The sequence below is a fragment of the Xenopus laevis genome, chromosome 1S (assembly GCF_017654675.1).
Source record: "Xenopus laevis strain J_2021 chromosome 1S, Xenopus_laevis_v10.1, whole genome shotgun sequence".
NCBI lineage: Eukaryota > Metazoa > Chordata > Amphibia > Anura > Pipidae > Xenopus > Xenopus laevis.
This window is the reverse complement of record NC_054372.1, coordinates 16,314,572-16,337,604: the sequence shown is the minus strand read 5'-3', so window position 1 is coordinate 16,337,604 and position 23,033 is coordinate 16,314,572. Positions and strand designations below refer to the sequence as shown.

At 42.0% G+C, this 23,033-nt stretch overlaps 1 protein-coding gene across 4 annotated transcripts in view; it reads right to left on the bottom strand.

The window, feature by feature from the left end:
- Nucleotides 1–23,033, bottom strand: part of LOC108706535 (serine/threonine-protein phosphatase 2A 55 kDa regulatory subunit B gamma isoform) — a 73,961-nt gene that overhangs the window by 25,784 nt on the left and 25,144 nt on the right. For 2 of the 4 annotated variants that reach the window (XM_018243037.2, XM_041579397.1), the window contains 3 exons: nt 18,830–18,859; nt 2,304–2,401; nt 397–562 (listed from right to left, as the gene is read on the bottom strand). In XM_018243037.2, coding sequence (XP_018098526.1) covers nt 397–562; nt 2,304–2,401; nt 18,830–18,859 — 294 coding nt within the window. The remainder of the gene's footprint in view (nt 1–396; nt 563–2,303; nt 2,402–18,829; nt 18,860–23,033) is intronic. The other 2 variants (XM_018243038.2, XM_041579398.1) reach the window with 1 other exon arrangement.

The window sequence follows — 23,033 nt, the reverse complement described above, 5'->3', positions numbered from 1 at the left end:
TAGCCTGGGTGAATGAACATCAGAGTGCTTTGGAGTATGTGGCACCTGGACAATGTTTTTTAAATTGTAGCCAAAATGTAAAAACTGCCTGCTTAATGAATCCAACTAGATGTTTAGTGTATGTGGAATAGCATACACTGGTCACTTGTATGTGGCTGGTGAAATGTTTTTAATGTTCCTAGAACATAAACAAGTATTACATAATTTTCCCATTTCTGTTTTTTTTTTTAATATTTTTAAACCAGACGCCAGCACTTCTCGTATAGCGTTGTTGAACATTCGCACAGGCTGTGTAGCAAGACTCCCAAGAACTATACGTGTTAATTGTCATTTGCTTTACAGAAACGATATTTGTCTGTTTACAAGTGTAGCTGAGCAGATGATCTGTTCTCTTACCATTTGTCGACAGAAGGGAGTGGGCTGCATTCTGCTGGGGGAGCCATTTAATCCTGTTAATTTTTTCCTCTATCTCCAGGCTCTTCAAATAATCAAATTCAGGCTCATGGCTCTGGAAAGTGCTGTAAACATTGTATTCACCCTGACTGTAAGGTTCATTCTTAGTCTGCAGAAAATATTAAGAATAATAATAGAAATAAAAAAAACATTAGCTATAGCTCAAAGCTGCTGGAGGGCAGTCAATTAGACGGCTCTATCTCCATTTCTCGTCTCTGCTTTTGCAATAAAAGGCACCTGTTTGCAAAAAACATTTTCCCCAACCACAGGTGTGGGCTGATAGAACCCTCTCTGGTTGGGTTTTTTAAATTGCCCCCCACCAGTGCACAGGAGGGAGCTCTTGCTCATTATCATACCTCCCAAACGTCCTGTTTTGAGCGGGACAGTCCCACTTTTGACAGCTCAACCCTCAGTCCCGGATATGTACTGATATGTCCCGAGTTTCTCTTTGATCTGCTGCACTGAACAGTCAGAAAAAGATACAAAGTTTCTAACTTGATTGGCTCTTGGCAGAGAGCCCAGAGTAGATACTTTACATAATTTTGTAACGCTTTTAGATACCACGGAAATGTGTTCAAACTTTCATAACCTGCCAAATTTTGTAAAATGGACATGGTAATTATGGGGTGTGGCCACAAAAATGGGCATGGGCAAAAAATTGCTGCACTACGCACAACAAATCTTTTTGTCTCTCTTTCTGTTTCCAACATGTTGGGAGGTATGCATAGTGCAGATTCACATGACGTCAGAGGCGCATTATGCGCATGTGCTATGCACAACATGGCACACTCCCAGCTCTCTCCAAGTGCAAGTGCCTCAAGGCTTGTTCCACGGTGGAACAGGAGCTATTTCAGTGTGGGGAGTCACGACAGTAAGTGCCCAATGCTCAGGAGGAAGTTCAGGAGAGACAGGAGGAAGTGCAGGAGGGACAGGAGGAAGTGCAGGAGGAAGTTAGTAGTGGGGAGAGAAAACAGGAAACACCTAGGGAAGAGAACAGCACAGAGAGAAGAGAGGAAGGTGGCAGAGAGATGAAGGGTGTCAGGGTGGAAGCAACCAGAGCAGTAGTAGAAAGAGTGTCAAAGAGTCAAAGAAGAGGATGAGGAATCCCCAGGAATAAATGGGGTTCAGGGGGAAAGATCAGGAGAAGATGGATCATCAGCAGCTAAAGTATAACCCCTGCACTCAAAGTAAATGAACTGAGGAATAGAAAGATTATCCTGTTTTCTTTGCAATGTTTATTTTGTATTGATTTGTAACTTTAGTATAGTATTTCATCAATAAAGTAAATTCCCTCTTAGTGAAAGTGTCCTAGCGATGGCAGGGGGCAATTTTTTTTTTTTTAAAAAAAAAAACTATGGTTACCCCCAACCAAAATTTGGGCTCAATTAGCAGACACCTTTGCTTCTAGATAACATTTTTGGCCAACGGGTGCCCTTTAACCTTTTAATTTGTTTCCAAAGTCGTGTTGTGCCGGTCATTCTGTTCTGCTATTACCATGGCCCATCTAGTGAGACCAACAGGCACAAACTGGGTTTGATTATACCGAGAGGGTCAGACCAACTGACTCAAGCCATGACTGATCATGCACTACAAGTTAAACCACCTGACTATAACCATCATCATATTCTAATTCAGATGTACATGTGGTCCATATTGGCCCCTGGATTTTCCATAAATTTTCTGCTGCAAAAAAATAAGGCTAATTATAGAAATCAATTTAGGCAAATCAGAAAGTAAAATGATTAAAGGGGACCCGTCACCCAAAACAATTATTCAAAATCCCACAATTATTCAAAATTGGCACAATAAGGAGTGAAGTAGAGGAGGAACAGTATTTATAGGAGACTCACCTCAGGTTCCCTTTGGAATATAACAACACGGCCGCCTTTGTCCCCGGTTGCCAGCAGATCTCCAGTGTGGTTAAATTCAACTGTAGAAATTATATCAGCTGGATTAAAGAAAGAAAAAACAGGAATGTACAGTAAATAGAAGAGAAAGGGTTGGTGGTCAGTACCGATTTCAAAGTGATATATGTCCAATTCCTTAATGGTTGCTCTGTGCTGCAACTGCTTAGTGGAATCCAAATAAGAAGCAAAAGGAACTGCGGGAGTGATTACTGCAAATAAACTTTTATTCCGAGTGGTGGCCACACAACAATACCCGTTATCAATCATACACTTGATAAAGGGTATTGTACCTATAACATGTTGTGTTGCCACTAGGGCCACCACGGGGGGTACAAGTGTACCGGGCCCGGCAGTGCTGAACTTTTGAAAGAGCCGGGCCCCCCTTAACAGCGCCGAAGCCGTGTCGCCTCCTTCCGAAGTCTCAAATGCAAAAGCGCCGAAAAGCCGAAGTCCAAAAGCGGCAAAAAGACCCAAAGCCACGAAAATAGCCCGAAGCCGAAGTCACGAAGCGCTGAAAAGACCCAAAGTCACGAAAACAGATGAAATTGAAGTCCTGAAGCGGCAAAAAGGCCCAAAGTCACGAAAGGAGGTCCTGAAGCCACGAGTTCAATTCTACTGAACACTAATTTTTTTTTTTTTTTTTTTAATCCCCTGGCCACCAATGTATTATTTTAATACTCTATAGGCCCCTGCCACCAATGTTTTTTTTAAAAAAAATATTCTTTGGGGCACCAATTTTTTTTTAACTTGTAAGAGGGGCCCTGGTGCCAATGTTTTTTTAAAAAAATATTCTTTGGGAGCCCAATTTTTTTTTAACTTGTAAGGGGGGCCCTGGCGCCAATGTTTTTTTTTTTAACTTATAGGGGGGCCCTGGTCACCAATAGCTTTTTATAACTTGTGCTTGTGTGAGGGGGTTACTTTTTTTAACGCTGATGTCTGTGTGGTCTTTTAACTGTGATGTAGTGGGCGGGATCTGGGGTGGGGCTTGGGGGGGCGGGGTAGGCTGGCCCCGAAAATGTCGGGAGCCCCGTAATTTCTAATGGCGGCCCTGGTTGCCACAACTGGGAATAAAAGTGTATCACTGCTGGAGCTCCTTTTCCTTCTTCAATTTTGGATTCCAAAAAAACAGGAATGTGTCAGTAACAAAACAATGAAGCGAGCAGACATTAAACATTTACTAACTGAAGCGAGAATCAGGGGTTTGGGTAGATGTGGAAAGGTTCTTGCTTTACTTTAGGGCAGTTGAGCCCCAGGTCCAAAAAAGATCTTTGGATATTCCAGTTAGTCAGGGGTTTTCTAATCACACCTGAATGTCGGGTCATCCTACTACATAATAAAAATATGAGTGTTTTCCTGAAAACAATTCATATGGGACAGTGAATAGGAGCAGCAACTGGTAAAACACAGCGACTGTCAAAAACCCCTATTGCCTTTAGCCTAACAGCATTAATCGGTAATATTTATTAGGACCAGCAATCATGCCATAAATTGAAGAACGTACAATGAAATATTTTCAGGATTATTTTTTTTGTTTCAATCATCACACATCTATTAGTAGATTAAGATCAGTTATGTCAAAATGTTGCTTGTGGTAGAGTCCTGCGCAGGTCCATTTTTTGTAACCTGATCCGTACCCCCAACCTGCAACCCAGACCTGCAACCTGCATTCTTACCCGCTTGGACTCGCTACCCGACCCCCGAGTACCTTATCCGCAACCCGGACCCGCTAACCATCAAGAATCAGGAAGTGCTGTCATTTGCAAACCGGAATTGACATCATTGGAAGTAGGTGTGATCAGAAAAAAGGAGTAAAAACTGAGAAGACCCGTGGCCCGACCCGCAAACCCACAGAACCACCAACCCGCGTCTATACCCGCACCTTCTACCCGCAACCCGCAGGTTTTTCCGGGTAACCTGTGGGTACCCAACCCGCTGGAGGACTCTAGTCTTGTGGGGGGTATATAAGGGAACATCCATGTTATTTTTGCCCTGGGCACAAACTTGTGCTTTAAAGTGGCCCTGGTTGTCTTTCCCTGTCCTAAACATGGGTGGATTTATTGCAGACAAGAGTATAACATATAAGAACCTAGTATTAGATTTTTTGCAAATTAATCTTGTACATAATTATAGTAATATTAGTACTGCAATACAATACTGTATGAGTGAACTTTGGCAGCCTTTTGGTGAAAATGTACTGCCATGAGAATGCTGGGTAACTGGAATTGTCTCAGACCTAAAGGCACTATGAGTACAATAAGTATAGCATTTTGTTACGTGTGTTACTACAACTGGATATCTAGGTTCTAGGTTGCAATAAAATGCATCCATGTGACATCGGGGGTGGAACTGATGATGTCGTAGGCAGGGCGGGTGACATCAGGGGTGTGGCTGATGACATAGCGATCAGCAATTGGCTGATCGCCATGTCATTGATTAATTCATTAATTTGGAAATCTGGACAGGAAGTTTGGAAAACCGGACAGGTGGCAACCCTATACCATTGTATTCTATTACAGAGCTTATCTGATATCTGCTAAGTAACCTGTTTCTTTTCTCCTTTTTCAGCCTAAATGGCTGCCCCCATGGTTATACAGCAGCCTATTCATATAAATTATAGTAGACTTTCTAAAAACAAACATATACCGTATATACTCGTGTATAAGCCGACCCGTGTATAAGCCGAGGTACCTAATTTACCTAAGAAAACTGGAAAAATGTATTGACTCGTGTATAAGCCTAGGGGCCCCATGTCAGATTTCAAAATGTGAATGTGTAAATGTGTAATCATGTTTTATGGCATAGAAATCTATCTAAAACTATTTAAAAGAGCCTCCCCATAATTCCATCAGCAGGAACATGACACTGCAAAAATATGCTTACCCTGAGAAGGATCAGTGTGGGCCAGGTTATAAATAGGACACAGTTCTCTAGCACAGACGCATAGTGATGCCACTGCTGATCCGACGGGGTGAAAACATCAAAATCCCTCATAAAATGGCTGGAGAAATGTTCCCCTTTACACCCAGCACCCTGCGAGCCCTGCAGAGACAGAGGGAGCAACTGGAGAGCGAAGATCGAAGGAGAGCGTTGAGCATCGAACTCTTGTCCCGCAGAGCTTTGACTTCCAGCCCAGCAGTGCGACCCCCTGTGACCCGGCCCCAGCAGGACTGTCTGTGACTGACTGTCACAATCGCCGCCCGGAGCAGGTCCAGGAGCTCCGGGCGGCGTGTCCTTCCCTGCCGGCGTTCGCTCCCAAAATGGTGGCGCCCATGGCCGCCACGTGGGTAGCGGCGCCGGCCGCTACAGGCGGTCGAATCTTGGATCCGCATAAACGCACAGATGCGGCTGTGATCAGACTGTGCCCACGCTGACATCTGCCCGACTTTCAGCCAGATATCGATCAGGGAAGCCCGTCTGAGGGCCCCACACACAGGCCAATAAGCTGCCGACTCGATCTGTTGACAGCTTTTATCGACCCATGTATGGCCAACTTAATACTGAACGGAATTTTTTTTGTACTATAATATATCTTTGTGTATAGCCACCTTTAGTCTGTGATAAGCAGCACAGTATTTACTATACAGGCTGTACCTAGGGAACTGTCCTAGGGGTGTCTATATCGTGAATAAAAATGTACAGAAGGAGCGGAAGGAGCGTATCTACGGTATGACCCGCGTATAAGCCGAGGTTGAGTTTTTCAGCACATTTTGGGTGCTGAAAAACTCGGCTTATACGCGAGTATATACGGTAACTTTTACCAGTGCAGGGCAACAGTACATTATATATTAATTAATTTAAAATGCTTTTATTTTTTGGTGTTACTGTTCTTTTAAAGGCATACATAATTGAGAATAGTTTTGCACTTGCACCTTTGTTCAGAAATAAGCCATGCTATGTCCAAAATGCCATACAGAAGCCCAGTAAGGGCTCTTACTGACGAGCGGTTGAAGCTGCGCTCCCCTGCGTTACGTTATTCTGCGTTCAGCCGAAGGGGAGCGCAGGAATAGACGCATTTATCTTTTTTTAATGGCGCGTGTAGGCGCCGAACGCAGGATATATGCAGCATGTTGCATCTCAACCTGCGTTCGGCGCCTACACGCGCCTGTGTGAGTACAGCCCATTGAGAAAAGCTTAATGCGTCTATTCCAACTGCTCGTCAGTAGGAGCCCTAAGAGTAGGCTTTTTAGACACCATTTCAGGTTTGAGAAAAATATTTGCTTTGTGCCAAATGTGTCACAGCCATGATTCCTCCGGCTGACAACCTTTCCTTTGCCAGCATTAACAACCATATGACGGCGCTTTACACGCTACACAGGCATGTAACATCCATTTTTGGCAAAATTGAATTTAATAGCTTGACGTTCTTCCTTAACAACGAACATGATCTACAGCAGCTGGTAACATAATGGAGGAAGAAGGGAACAGTTAAGCACACCAAGGCAAAAAGGAACTGGTTCCTACTAATTAGAGACAATGCGCAGTTTGATGGTTCTTTATAGATTTCAATTATCATTCTCTGCAGGGAGGAACTTCCAAACATCTGCAGTGCTGTTCTCTATTGGGATGTCTTTTACGACTCGCAATGTTAATTGCAAAAAAATCAGATAGAAGAAGGCTATAGCTTCATATTAAAAAATATTTACATATATTTCTGGGTTTGTCTTGATTTCTAAAGATGTGGCTTTTTCTTTGTAAGGAAAGATTATTTGCCATTGTACAAAACATATTGGCAGTCATCAAACCTCTATAATGATGTCACAGAATTTTAGCTTTGTTCTTTATTTGTATTAGAACTAGGGTGGCCACCTGCAGAAGCGTGACTATGGAGGAAGCACATCCCATTGCCGTGGAGGGTGGGTTGGACCTGGAAAAATATTTTTGCCCCAAAGATACCACTGGCCACCTGGCTAGGCAATAGAAATAATTATTGATGCCAATGTTACTCATGGGGAAGCAGGTAGAAAGATAATAAATATGGGAACACAGTTACAGATACAACAATTTTTACATATATTTGTAACTTTATTACCAGGACTGTATTTAGGTCTGGTACTGGCCAAAGCATCAGACCTCAGCGTACACTACTTTCCTGTAAGAAGGCATTGATCACTAAAGAATAAGAAAGAACCCCTGGGGTGGGCTGGGGAAATTTATTTTTGTACATTTTTATTCACGATATAGACACCCCTAGGACAGTTCCCTAGGTACAGCCTGTATAGTAAATACTGTGCTGCTTATCACAGACTAAAGGTGGCTATACACACAGATATATTATAGTACAAAAAAAATTGCGTTCAGTATTAAGTTGGCCATACATGGGTCGATAAAAGCTGTCAACAGATCGAGTCGGCAGCTTATTGGCCTGTGTGTGTGGCCCTCAGACGGGCTTCCCTGATCGATATCTGGCTGAAAGTCGGGCAGATGTCAGCGTGGGCACAGCCTGATCACAGCCGCATCTGTGCGTTTATGCGGATCCACGATTCGACCGCCTGTAATGGCTGCATTATGATCCAATCGTTGGGCCCTAGGGCCCACGATTGGATCAGCCTGATATCATCCACCTCAATGTAAGCATATTGGGGAGAGATCCGCTTGTTTGGCGATTCTCTACGTGTATGGCCACCTTTAAGTGCATGTATGGCAGAAGATGAGCCAGTCGATATTGGCTTGGATATCGGTCAGTTCATCAGAACATTCTGACCAATGGTCACAGGAAAGACTAATTGTAAAGTTTATGATCACCTACCGGGGGGACATTACCAAATATCAGATGATGCGGCTTGAACTTGAACAAAGTGTAAATAGTGCTAGGAAAATAACCAAGTCCTGCAGGAGTTCACTTGGACTTTTAAAAAGTATAATATTTTTCATCTTCTAAACGAATATAATATGAAACAAGCTTTCACCTAATAGATCATGACCAGTGCTAGGCACTACTGTTGCATACTCATATCTCCTCCTCACTATTTTTACTGGACCGTCCTTAAAGGGATCCTGTCATCGGAAAACATGTTTTTTTCAAAACGCTTCAGTTAATAGTGCTACTCCAGCAGAATCCCACACTGAAATTAATTTCTCAAAAGAGCAAACAGATTTTTTTATATTCAATTTGTCAATTTCCCAGCTGCCCCTGGTCATGTGACTTGTGCCTGCACTTTAGGAGAGAAATGCTTTCTGGCAGGCTGCTGTTTTTCATCATCATCATCATCATCATTTATTTATATAGCGCTGTCAAGATACGCAGTGCTTTTTTTCCCCTTCTTAATGTAACTGAATGTTTCCCAGTGGGACCTGGATTTTACTATTGAGTGTTGTTCTTAGATCTACCAGGCAGCTGTTATCTTGTGTTAGGGAGCGGCTATCTGGTTACCTTCCCATTGTTCTTTTGTTTGGCTGCTGGGGAGGGGAAGGGAGGGGGTGATATCACTCCAACTTGCAGTACGGCAGTAAAGAGTGATTAAAGTTTATCAGAGCACAAGTCACATGACTTGGGGCAGCTGGGAAATTGACAATATGTCTAGCCCCATGTCAGATTTCAAAACTGAATATAAAAAAATCTGTTTGCTCTTTTGAGAAATGGATTTCAATGCAGAATTCTGCTGGAGCAGCACTATTAACTGATGTGTTTTGAAGAAAAAAATGTTTTCCCATGACAGTAGGAGGTGTGTTTCTGAAGCAAACACACCAGTTTTACCAGTGCAGCACAACAGTACATTATTGTTCTGGATTATTCTGGATTGATATCACCCGTCTCCCTTCCCCCCTCCCCCAGCAGCCAAACAACAGAACAATGGGAAGGTAACCAGATAGCAGCTCCCTAACACAAGATAACAGCTGCATGGTAGATCTAAGAACAGCACGCAATAGTAAAATCCAGGTCCCACTGAGACACATTCAGTTACATTGAGTAGGAGAAACAACAGCCTGCCAAAAAAAGCAGTTCAATCCTAAAGTGCTGGTTCTTTCTGAAAGCACATGACCAGGCAAAATGACCTGAGACTAACTAAAAAACACTTGCTGGTTCAGGAATTACATTTTATATTGTATAGTGAATTATTTGCAATGTAAACAGTGTAATTTAGAAATAAAAACGACATCATAAAAAGCATTACCGAATCCCTTTAAAGGACAAGGAAAGGCAAAAAAATTAAATCCCATTTTTACTTTCTTTAATGAAAAAGAAACCTTTCTCCAATATACTTTTATTAAAAAATGTGTACCGTTTTTATAAGAAACCTGACTGTATGCAGTGAAATTCTCCCTTCATTTACTGCTGTGGATAGGAATTGTCAGATGGTCCCTAACTGCTGAGCAGGGAAACAATCATACTTATGAACAGCAGGGGGAGCCCCCGCCTTACTTCCCAGCCATGCAGAACTCAAGCAGCTTTGTTTATGATGATCCCTAAGCAGCCCAGACCACACTGAGCATGTGCACAGTCTTAGTCTTGCAAAGATGTATAACAAAGTTACAAGATGGTGACCCCCTGTAGCCAACTTTGAAAGCATAAATTATTTGTTTGATTAGGCTTGTGGTGCAGTCAGTTCATGCTTATGTTTAGTATACAAAATACAGCATTTCTAGCCTTATTCTATTTTAGACTTTCCTTGTCCTTTAATGTTTTTGTGTAAATGTTCCTTTAAATCTGTTACCCACCCCAGTTATAATGCAGATGCAGAGTCCATTCATTTTCTTGACGTAAAAATATAGTCAGAGCAGGTTGTAAGCTAGGATATACCTTATATCGAAAATTCACAGACAAAAATGTGTTATTGTATTATCAAAGCTATTATCCGTGGTCTACTTAGAAACCTGTAGGGTACTGGTGATACTACTTGGCATGGCTGTCTATAGCAACAATGTTTGCAATGATATAACATTAGACATGTCTTCTCACATGAGGCAAGATGAGAACTGGTTTTATAGCAAGCACAACTCATATGGTAGCGACCTGCCTTTTCCCCACCCCAGTCAAGCTCAGGAGAGAAGCATGAGAGGAGAAAATGTAAAGAAGTTGCCCTGTTGCCCACTAAAACTCACCCCTATGCACATAATGATTGGTGGTTTATGGCTCCAACCTAATCTGTCCTCTGTTGTTTTTAACTCTGTCTGTGAAGAAGGTAGAGAACATGGTAGCAAATTACTCCAATAGTGAACTCAACTGGTTCTCAGAAACCTCCCTTCCGAGTAAATCACATTGATTATCTGCTGACGAGTGCACTAATTACAAACCACAAGAAAAGGCACTGAAACATCAACTGCTATGGGAAAAGGACTTTCCTCGATCCTTGAGCCTGTTTTGAAATTCTATAATAATATAATTTAATGTTCGGATATTCCACTGTGTAACATGGACATGGTCTCTTGCTATGGTTGGGAAACGGCCACAATGTAATGCCGATTTTTTTATTTATTACAATAAAATTTATATTATTGACTTTACAATTACTCACAGTTGTGAGCTTTGCAGAAATCGCCATCTCCAATCAACGTCCAGAATATATACCGGTATGTGAATTTGTCATGATAAACTTCATCTCTGTTAGTTACACCATCTGTCAGATATTTCAGCATAACTCCGTCAGTCATCTAAGAACTGTTACTGTATAATTTACATCAGTGGCATAATTAGATGTTACTGGGTCCCACAGCAAAATAATTTGAGGGGCCCCTAAACTCTCCAGAAGTTGTCCTGTTTTACCAATATTTATTAAAACTACTCATTAATTTGGGCCCCTATACCTCCTCGGCCCCCTGCAGCCACAGGGTCTGCTTCCTCTGAAGTTACACCCCTGATGTACATGTATGTGAAGGGGGAGTGAATATACTGCATATTGGGTAAACTAATAAAGCTAATAAAAAGGGGCTTTGTTTTGAAATAATATACATTGGTCCTCCAACAGGTTTCCACAGCCTGGGCCCCATGTTCTCCTCTCTGGGCCCCACCCCAGGTGATATCATCAGGAAGTGCCAGAGGCAAGGGAACAATCCAGTTACATGCAGGGCATCCTACACAGCAATGCTGGGGTGAGCATGGCTGGGGAATCATTGAGGACACTAGCTCAGGTGCTGCTAGAGGATTTAAAAGGTCCCCAGTTATCATTTTGAAATTTGCCTGACCAGGGAGGCAGTTAGGAGGCCCTGGTGAGCTCAGCCAGGATGACAGAGCTGGAACTCTAACCCCATTTAGGATATAAATGGCCCCCCCCCGTCAAATTATGTCCCAACCAAACATACACCACTCTGCCTGAACCTGATTATATATATATATATATATATATATATATATATATATATATATATATATATATATATATATATATATATATATATATATATATATAGCCAAAAGCCTTTCCAGTAAACATGGGAGAGTTGAAAGCTCTGCTGTGAAGGGTCTGACAGCAATCAACCATGTAGTAATATGCCCAGGTGGCTAAAGGTGTGTCAGGACTTACCCTGGTGGTCTAGTGGGCAGTGGGGTCCACCGCCGCTCCTTCGGCGTGGACGCCCGCTGCGCAGCTCTTGCAGCTCTGGCTCACTTCCTGGTGCCGGTTTCCCCTAAGGCGCGCGCGCCGCGCACACTCGGTTCTTAAAGGCGCAGTGACGCTGGCGTGTGACGTCAGCGCGCAATGGCGCCAAATTCAAATGTATTTAAGGGGAATTTAGGTTTTAGCAAGTTGCCCGTTGTTAGGTTCAATTTGCCTTGTTCCTGGGTGTTGTATTTACCTTTTCTGACTGATCTATTGTGTTTGACCTTTTGCCTGCCTGAATTCTACTCTAAACTCTCCAATCCGGATCCTGCCTGTCTGTGACTACTCTGAACTCTCCAACCCTGATCCTTTGCCTGGCCATCGACTATTCTTCGCTCTCGATCCTAAGTCTGATCTGACTATTCTACTGCTTGGGCTGGCCCGGCCTGCCTGTTCCTGTGGCTTCCTATCTTCCAGCATTCTTGTAGAACAGTCGTGCCCCATTGCCTGCCAGAACTTATGCCTTGCACCTCTCGTTAAGTCCAGGTGGCATCTGAGTATGCCGAGGGCTCCTCCCGAGGCCAAAGGCGGTCACTTAACTGGTGAAGTCGAGCCGAGACCAAGGTGCTTGGCATCTGTTCTGGTGTAGGGTGCCGACCGTGACAAGGTGGCCATAGACGCACAGATAATATCATACAAAACAAATTTTCGTACGATATTCGGTGCGTGTATGGTGGGAAACAAGCCGACCAATATCGGTCGGCACCCAAGCATCGGCCATTGTTGTGCTGAAGCGCAGATACAGGTATGATTCTATTGTTTCTACTTGTATATCTGACGATTCAGCTCTACACATGTATATTGAAATGAAAGATCTTTCTTGGAAAGATCTTTTCCAAGAAAGATCGTAATTGTTACATCTATGGTCACCTTTAGTTCCCTAGTGAGATGGCTCCTGAGAGTTGGCCAGAGCATGAGCAAGCACAGAAAGGAGTACAAGCATCTTCCTATACATATAGTAGTGCAGTGTACCAACTTTGTGAGACTATCTGCTTTTTGTCCTCAAGAGGAGGTCCTTTGCTGACCTGGGTTAATAAAACCTCTTGGGAAGGATCCTTGTTAGAGTCCTGGATGTTTCTTTTTCCTGAATACATTTATTAAGATTAGGTTATAACTGAGTTTTAGGGGCAAATTCACGAAATCTCGAAGCGGCTAACGCTAGCGCAAATTCGCCAGTGTGATGTAATTTCGTTACTTTGCCGATTTACTAACGGGTGCTGGCGTAAATTCGTTAGCGAAGTGGACCTACTCTAGCGCTACTTCACACCCTTACGACAAGTTGCTCTATGACGAAGGGACGTAACTACGCTAATTCACTAACTAGTGCATTTTACTGAACGTTACCTCTTTGCGCCAGACTTGCCTTCGCCACCTCAGGCGAAGTGCAATAGAGTAGATAGGGCTTGCTTCAAAAAAAGTTGAAATTTTTTCTAAGTCCCAAAAAAAACGCTGGCGTCCTTTACTTTTTTAAGAGTGATAGGCTAAAAAAGATCGTACATTTTTTGGGGGATACCCTCCTCCCCCCCTACATTTCCTAACATATGGCACCAAAACTATACGCTGGGCACATGTATAGGGCAAAATAACAACTCTATTTATTTTATGAAGCTTTCCCAGACTTGTGTAGTGCAATGTATTTGCTGCTACATATACGTCCTTGTACTTTAACTTGGCACCGTATGCAAATTAGGCATCGCTAGCGTAACTTCGCTTTGCTTGATGAATTAACGCTAGCGCAACTTCGGATTTTAGTGAATTAGCGGCGCCCTGGCGAAACTTCAACTGGCGAAGTCAACGCTGGCACAACTTTGGAGATAAGTAAATTTGCCCCTTAGTATTGTTATTTTCTACACAAATCTCTCCGAAAATGGCAAGTGCCATGTGTAAACAGTAATGTATCCTGGCTTAGAAGATAGCACTAGTAAAGGGGGCTTTGTTTTCTGTACTGCTCCTTTCTATTCTCTGATCAAGCAGTATCTGCACTTCTAGCCATGGAAGAGTAACCTTGGTGAATGTGTCTCATGAGGCTGCCTAATGACAACTTTACAACTTCTTATGGTGTCCCATGTTGGTACAAGCTTCCCTCACATATAAGAGGGTTGCACAGGGCCTGACTGGAAGATCCCGAGGATAAATATATGAAGTAGGTCCACTCTGACACATTAGAACAGGATTCCAGAACTGTGCCACAGTCTCCAATCTCTTTATGATCTCACACTGTGACAACCGATTCAAGTAACCAATTTAAAATTAATTAAAATTCAAGGAAGAAAATAACCCAAAGCGAGGGAACAGAGATGTTCGATCTCCATCTTGATAACACAGGGTTCTGTGAACAGCTTGTATTGGGACAAGGTAGGAATTTAAAACAATGAATAATTATGCAAATGTTTCCTACGTGGTTATTTTAAAGTCGAGTTGCCTGCCGGTCTTTTCTGGTCTCCAAACATTATTCAATTATTAGCAGGAACTACCGGGGGGAGCAGGGGGTGCGAGCGGGCCAGGGCCCGCACCCCCTCAGGGCCCCCGGCAGCAACACACGCCACTGAAATCAACCCGGCAGCACGCCGTACGGAGGGGGGCGGGGCCCGGCTGTGCATCACGCACCAGGGCCCGCCCCCCTCTAGGAACGCTGCTGATTATTAGACCAAGGACAAGCTTGTGTGCAAAGTATTCCATTAGGCAGAGGTAACCAAATTTTTAAAATGATTATTATACAAAAGTATTATATATGTACATTAAGCTGTTGGACACATAAGTTCAATGCCATTACCTTGCTCAATAAGATAATCTTCAAACCAATTTTGGTCCTGCAAAAGCCACACTTTGCCTAAAAGTTGCTTTTTGCCGTACCGAGCCCTAAGTTTACAGATTCTTTTTCTTTTCGATTGTAAGCTCCAATGAGCAGGGCCACTTTACCTCTTGTATCAATCAGTATTTATATATAATTTTTCACCAAAGATTCCCACGCAAACCTCTTTTCCAAAGGTCCTCTTGAAATGGCATGTACTACATTAAGGAGCGGATTTATTATTTTATTAAAATTCTCTACTTTTTTTATGGTCAAAACTCAAATTCGACTAGGGAATTATCCAAACTCTTTTAAAAAAAATTCGAATTTGATTTTCAAGATTTATCATACTATGGCCCTTTAAGAATTTTTCTTTTTGGAGAAGTCAAAGTTTTTTTTTTTGGCGGAATAGGTCAGTTTTCAATCGAACAGGTCCATATTCGGCCCAATTCGAATCGTACGAATCAAAGTAATAGAGCATTCGATCGAATTCGAATCAAAGTTTTTCCCAAAAAATCACCAATTGACTCAAAATAGGTTCTAGGAGGTCCCCCATAGGCTAAAACAGCAATTTGGCAGGTTTTAGATGGTGAATGGTCGACGTTGAATTTTTAAAGAGACAATACATTTTTGATTTTTTTTCAAATTCGATTTGAATTTGGACTTTTCCCTAGTCAAAGTACACAAAAAATAGCTAAAATTTTTTGAATTCGAAAATTCACCTCGACCTTTGATAAATCTGCCCCTTAATAAATGTGCCTCCCCAAGTGGTGAGGGTCTCCCATAATCCTGGGCCCCTCCCTTCCATTCTGGCAAGATTCAGAAGATGTCCAATGAGGGGAATGTAGGGAATGATCTACCATCCAGGCCTGACTTTATTAACCTGATTACTTTTACATCTCTTAAAAGCCAGGTTCTTTATTTTAATGACAGTTCCCATGAAAAAGCCTAATTAAACCATTCATCACTAACGCGGGCTGCTTCACAATGGAATAGGGTTGTGCAATTATGAAGTATCGTGCAGATACAGTCTGTTGTTGCTGAATGCTTAGTAACTTATAGCTACAGCCTGGCACACATATTTAATTCCCTATCCGTACCCTGGCAAATGAATCAGGAGTCACATCATGTGCCTTCCACCTACACCCAGTACTTACATCAGCACCACACATTTAATGATCTCAGAGTAACTGGCAGAAGTCCAGTAGTTGGGGTTGCTAGCCTATCACAACCCTGAAGCAACACAAGCAAAGACAGGCTTCAGTTTCCTATCAGGTCTGCCTAGCTGCTGATTGGTTCCTGTCCTACAGTGCAGTGTGCCGAGTGCTGCCACCTCCCCTGCACAGCCTGGGATAGGAGGCAACATGAAGTTGAACACATGGGTGGGACTAGTAGCGTTTTTGCAGAAATTTTCAATAAATCAACCGAAACACTAAAAAGCATATTCCTTTTATATTTAAATGAGTATAATGCATTGGCACATTCATGGCACAGTTAAAAAAAATTGTGACTGATCCACAATTTGTTTTAACCATAAGTGGGTAAATGTCATAAAAAATCACTGTGAGAAATGTTGAATCCTTTTTTCCTATCCTGTGGTGCTCACTGGTATAACCCCGGGCCGGTGCAGTTTTCTGCTGATAGGAGTTTCAGGTTTCAGGTAAGTAACATTTGGCAACCCCGAGTGCTGCCTTCCCTTCTCCTTTAAGGAAATTTTGTTGCATTTTAAGAAGCAACTCCCTAACAGCACACAATAGCGCACAACTCGGTGGTTCCTGGTTACGTACATAAAGTAGATGTCTGGATGTCTTTTAATTCCCTTAAATAATGATTACTGTAATTATCATACCATAACAGCTGTGAGTTATATTATATTAAGCTAGTGAGCAACAAAACACACTAAAAATCCATTTTTATAAAAGCTCAATGGGGGTAACCTATAGTTCAGCAGCTGTTGCTGTATTACAGCTTCTAAGAACAGTGGGCAAGCCTTCCACAGTACATCAAAGATGCCAAATTTAACTCATTGGCCCCAAGCTGCTGGCAATCTCAACCTTGATTTTGGGCATTTTCGCATGGTACAGGCATGGGTGTCCACAGAAGGGGGCAAGAGGGGGCAGCTGCCCCCCCTGAAAAAAATTCAGATGCCTGCAGTTGTGCAGCCTGTAACCCCATCCGTCACTGCTGCTCCAGACTGTGAGAATGAGGGTGCAGCGACAGCAGCACTCACAGGGTGCAGAGGAGAAAAGGGCCAAAGCACAAACTACCTGTGGGGGGCGGGCCGCGGGGACAACAGGTCGGTGTATCCTAGTGGGAGCTGGGAGGCAAGGCAGAGCGCCAGAGCCACTGCTGCCGGGTCCTCTAGAGTTCGCAGAGATACGGCACCTGCTGCGGTTTATTATTTCATAGTGGGTTCGGGTTGGATCTGTTGCTCGCTGAGCCGCCACCCCCTCCGGCCTGACTCTTCCCATGGCCGATTCCTGCAATGCCGCCCCCCTCGCTTACATGCCGGGAGGGGAGGCAGGAACACTAGTGCGGAGGCCGCAATTGTGAGGTGCACAATCAAAGGTTATAATATGAACAGATTAAGGATCAGCACTCTCTGTGATTTGTGAAATTATTCTCTTTTATTGATACCGGATCTCATCCAACGTTTCTCATCCCCAGCTGGGACTGAAATGTTGGATGAGATACTAATACTACAAATATATTATGCTGCACTCGGCTCTATTGGACAAGCTTGGTTTCCATGCAAATATACTTTTATGCATGATTTACGGTAATCTTTCTTTTCCTGGCAGGTACATTTGCTAGATAAGGAAAAACTGCATATTGCATTGGTTTTGTACAATCTCTGTTCTATATTTCCTCATCAAATATATATATTTTTGGAAAGAATGCTGTCTCTAACCTCATGTATGCTGTGATTGAGATTGTTAGGAGCATAGTGGCTCCAAGGGCAATATTTGTCTTTTATTAATGAGGTTTTGTGGATACAGTAGACTATTGAGAATTTGAATTTGATTTCTTCTCCTCGTCTACAAACCAAACATTCCCACTGCATGAGGAAAACATATGTATTCCAAATATTTACGCAAATGCCCACTGCAATTGCACAGCTGTCCCCTGGGTTCTGGTTGTATTCACAAAGCCTGACAATCAACCAATAAGGGTGACATCTGAGTGTCTGAGTGTCAATTGATTCAATGAATTAATCTTGAAGGCAGAACGGGCATCCCTCTTCATAAAATGCAGCTCCTAACCTCAGTATATCCATGAGATAAGCTGGCCATAGATGTTGAGATTTTTAAAAGATCAGATCCTGATCGTGAGACCACCATCTTCTCAGAACGATCGTACGAATTTACCATCAACTAAAAAGACCAATTTGCCAGGAAAACAAAGGGGAGCTGCCTGCTTGGCTCTTCAAACATAGATAGATTGCACTGGGACCGACAAAGATTTTTGACCTGGCCGATCAATTTCCCGACAGACGTCGGCCGAAAAATCTTAAGATGTACAATCGTTCGAATCCCACTAACCGCACGATAATTTCGAAGGATTGGTCGGACTTCCCTAAATTCGGTCGTTTGGCAAGAAGAATCGTCGCGTCTATGGGGAGCTTTAGTCTTCACTTATAGATGGGACATGACCTTCCTATGCACAATGTTTTTCATGTTGTTCTTCTTCCCTTCATACCATATTTGTGGTGAATGTTTATATTTTATTAGCATTTCTCATACTCCAAATGCTTTTTAGAGGTATTTTTAATATAAAGCCATCCATTCATGGTGTATCCTAATGTTCCTAAGCCAACAAGATTCCATAGCCAGAGTAGACCACAAATATGCAGAGAATACAAATTTAAAAGAAAAGTTAATGTAAGCTTCATTTGTTGGATGATGTTGGGGAAGACCAGTTCATCTGTTGTACTTGATATACTTGTATCATTAATGTATGCCTTTGTAGATACATTGCACACAGTCTTAAAATGAAACATTAAGTAATAGTTCTTGATCATTTTCATAATATATATATATTTTTCAACAAACTCAGTCATAGCATTGTGAAAATACATAAATAAATTGCATTGGTTAAACCAAAAAAATCAGCAGAATGAATTAAAAGAATATGAAGGCACCTACCATTGCTTGTTGTTATGATGTCAAGGCAGCCTAATGGAACATGCGCAAGGAAACAAAAAAAAAAGAGTAGGAACTTAAAAGTCTTTAAATTCAGGTTAACCAAATTATACAGCAAAGTGAAGCGCACACCAAGGAGACCAACGCGTTCCACGGAGAGCAAGTTATTGTGCTAAGGTGGATGAGAATGGACAAGCAAGCAAATTAAGACAGATGCAAACAAACAAACACAAATGCAAGCACAAAGGGAAAACAACACAACAGTGGAGAACACTATATAGGGGGGTATGTAATAAAAGACACTAAGTTTGCCCAGGAGCAGTAACCCATAGCCACCAATCAGTAGGTAGAATTTACTGGTCACCATCTTATTGGTTACTATGGATTACTGCTCCTGGGCAAACTTAGTGCCTTTTATTACATATGGGGAAAGAGCTTCCTTTGAATTAAAGTTCACTTGCCTTTCTATTTCTTCTCTCACTCTATGTAATACAGAAATAGTAGTATGTCCTGCACTTTTCAGAGCTGTAGAATGAAATAGTACTCAGTTTGACAGAGTTGCATAATGTTCCTCTGCTAAATTTCCCAGTGCAATAAAACTCTGCTGTAGCCAATAACCCACTACTAACCTCAAGGCCTGGATTTGTGGCGAGGCCACCAAGGCCCCGGGCCAAGGGTGGTAAGATTTTAGGGGGCGGCATGCTGCCCAACCACACCCACATAAGTTCAGAAACACTGGGTATGCGCAGGAGATAAATTTGTTTCCAATCCCCATTACTCTGGTCCCGATGATGAAAATTTGCGTGAATAAGAGGAAGGGGATGGGAACATCAGCAGGTCTAGGGGTGCCCACAGACGTCTGTGAATTGACCCCTGTTCTAACACATCGATGGATGGGCACAACCAGAATGGAACATTAAGGGGCACATTTACTAAGGGTCAAAGTGAATTTTTGAATTAAAAAATTTTGAATTTTGAAGTATTTTTTTGAGTACTTCGACCATCGAATAGGTCAAATTCGACTTCGACTCGAATTGAAAATACTTCGAATATTCGACCATTCGAAATTCGAAGTACTGTCTCCTTAAAAAAACTTCTACTTCGACACTTCGCCACCTTAAACCTGCCGAATTGCTATGTTAGCCTATAGGGACCTCCTAGAACCTATAGCCAAAATTTGGCTAAGTTTTAAAAAGTCGAAGTATTTTTTTTTAAAAATTCGATTCGAATGATTTCAACGAACGGACGAACGATTTTACTTTGACCGAAAACGGGCAAAAAAATTCAAAAAGAAAAGTTCAACTATCGAATTTGGCCTATTCGATGGTCAAATTTCTAAGTTTTTTAACTTTGAAATTCGACCCTTGATAAATCTGCCCCAACTGTAACCTAGTTCTTTGACATCTCTGACGCTGCATTAAAAAAAAGAAAAAAAAATTCCTTGTAATTATTTAAAGACTCACTTCCACTTAGTTGCTTTCGGATTGTGTAGACGAGGTACGATTACTAAACAGTGTCTGCTTTAAGTAGAGTAGCAGTAAAACCCCCACACTCCAACTTTTTCCCAAAATAAATAATTAAATAATTAATTATGTTATGTTAAGTGCATCAATTATTAAAAAATGCCAATTCATTCACACAAGATGCTATAATATCCAAATCAATTAATTTCTAATAAAACCATTTCTGTGCCATCACATCAATTAATTAATTATTGAATTAAAGTTAACCAATCCTTTCCAAAAACAATTGATACATATTAATTAATTTAAGTGCATGTACTTAATAAATATTACCATTGTTATCCAGGATTTGGTTTTCGGCTGAATCCTTCTGCCCGGCCAAACCGAATCCTAATTTATATATGCAAATTAGGGGCGGGGAGGGATATTGCGTGACTTTTTGTCACAAAACAAGGAGTAAAAAATGTTTTACCCTTCCCATCCCTAATTTGCAAATTAGGATTTGGATTCGGTCGAATCTTTCGCAAAGGATTCGGGGGTTCGGCCGAACCCAAAATAGTGGATTCGATGCATCCCTAAATATTACAAATTATAGTAAGTGAGTTTATTAACGAATGATTTCAATTCATGAAATTAAGATAGGAAAGTGGTGGAGCTGTCCCAAGAATTTCTATCTTGGCACTAGGACACCACACGAGGGAGAAGACAGGACGCCAGGACTGTGGTCTCGTAATTTAACTTTCGATCCCTTTGGAGAGAGACTAACTTCCCTAAAAAAAAACAAATCCCCAGTGCCTTTGAGTCAAAAGACATTCGGAGAGAATTAATGCAGCACAAGAACTATTAGCTCAGATCTTTGTGCAGCTTCGCCAAATCTATAGCTCAGTTTACTGAATTTTTTTTTTTAAAATGGTTTAAAAACAAGAAGCTGCACATGAAGCAGACTTTATTAAAGCATCTGGCACATGCAGGGAAATCCTATTCTATTCTACTTTATTTCAAGGTGTGTCTGTGCCAGATGCCTCAACAGAGGCTCCACCTGTTTAAATATACTGTAATATCTTTATCAAACGAGTGCAGGCCATTTTGTTTTGCATTGCCTGAATTTTTTTTCTGCTGTAAGGTAATGATACAATAAACCTTGGTACTATATTTTATTCTGTGAATTATTTTACTCTCCTACATTGTTTGTATCATGTACTGTTCAGAACATGGCTCCATTCATAATACGGAGAGGCACATTTATCAAGGGTCGAATTTCAAATTCATTTTTTTTTAAAACTCCCATAAATTCAAAATTCGATCAATCCAAATTTATTAATATTCAAACGATCCAGAAACTCGAATGTCAAGAAGGCTGCAAACATCTCCAAATTGATCCCTGGACCTCTCCCATTTCAGCCGGTTTTAGGTGGTGAATAGTCGAATTTGAATTCTTAAAGAGACATTTTTTTGAAAGTTCCTTATTGATATCTCCTTTACAGTGATTTGACTAATGTAGGAGTAACGTAGAGGACCAGGGCCGCCATCAGGGGGGAAGAGGGGGGGACAAGTGTCCCGGGCCTGGGGCTGAAGGGGGGCCCAGCAGTGCTGCACTTTTCGAAGAGCCGGGCCCCCTTGACCGCTCCGCAGCCGTACCTCTGCTTGCGAAGTCCCAAAGAGGCAGAATGCGGAAGTGCCGAACATACGAAGTCCTAAGCGGCGGAAAGACCCGAAGTCGCGAAAAGGAGCCGACACTGAAGTCCTGAAGCAGCGAAAAGACCCAAAGTCACGAAAACAGCTGTAATTGAAGTCCTGAAGCCACGAGTTCAATGCTACTGACACCAATGTGGGGTTTTTTTTTTATCCCCTGGCCACCAATGTTTTATTTTAATAATCTATAGGCCCCTGCCACCAATTTTTTCAAAAAAATATTTTATGGGGCCCCAATTTTTTTTAACTTGTAAGGGGGGCCCTGGCGCAAAGTTTTTTTTAAAAAAAATTTTGGAGCCCCAATTTTTTCATAACTTGTAAGGAGGGGCCCTGGCGCAAAAGTTTTTTCTTAAAAATCATTTTTGGGGCCCCAATTTTTTTTAACTTGTAAGGGGGGCCCTGGCGCAAAGGTTTTTTTAAAAAATTATTTTTGGGGCCCCAATTTGTTTAACTTGTAAGGGGGGCCCTGGCGCCAATGTTTTTTTAAAAAATTATTTTTGGGGCCCCAATTTTTTTTTAACTTGTAAGGGGCCCTGGCGCAAAGGTTTTTTAAAAACATAATTTTTGGGGCCCAAATTTTTTTTTAACTTGTACCAATGCTTTTTTTTTTTTAAAAAAAACCCCTTTTATTGGGGGCCCTGGCGCCAATGTTTTTTTACCTTATAAGGGGACCCTGACCATCAATATGTGTGGGGGGGTTACTTTTTTAGCGCTGATGTCTGTGTGTGGAGTGGGCGGGATCAGGGGTGGGGCTTGGCCCCAAGGGTGGGTGGGGCTTGGGCCCAAGGGCGGGCGGGGCTTGGGCCCAAGGGTGGGCGGGGCCCAGGGGGCCCCGAAAATTTTATTGTATGGGGCCCCGTGATTTCTACTGGCAGCCCTGTAGAGGACAGACCATTGAACACATGTCTAAAGGAGGCAAAAAGATCAAATCCTACACACAGGTTCTCCAGTATAAAGAATTTACACAATCACTTCTACTTGTAACTTTTACTGTGTGTCTTTCATTAAACATGAACATATATATTATACAGTGACAATAAATCCATTTTACA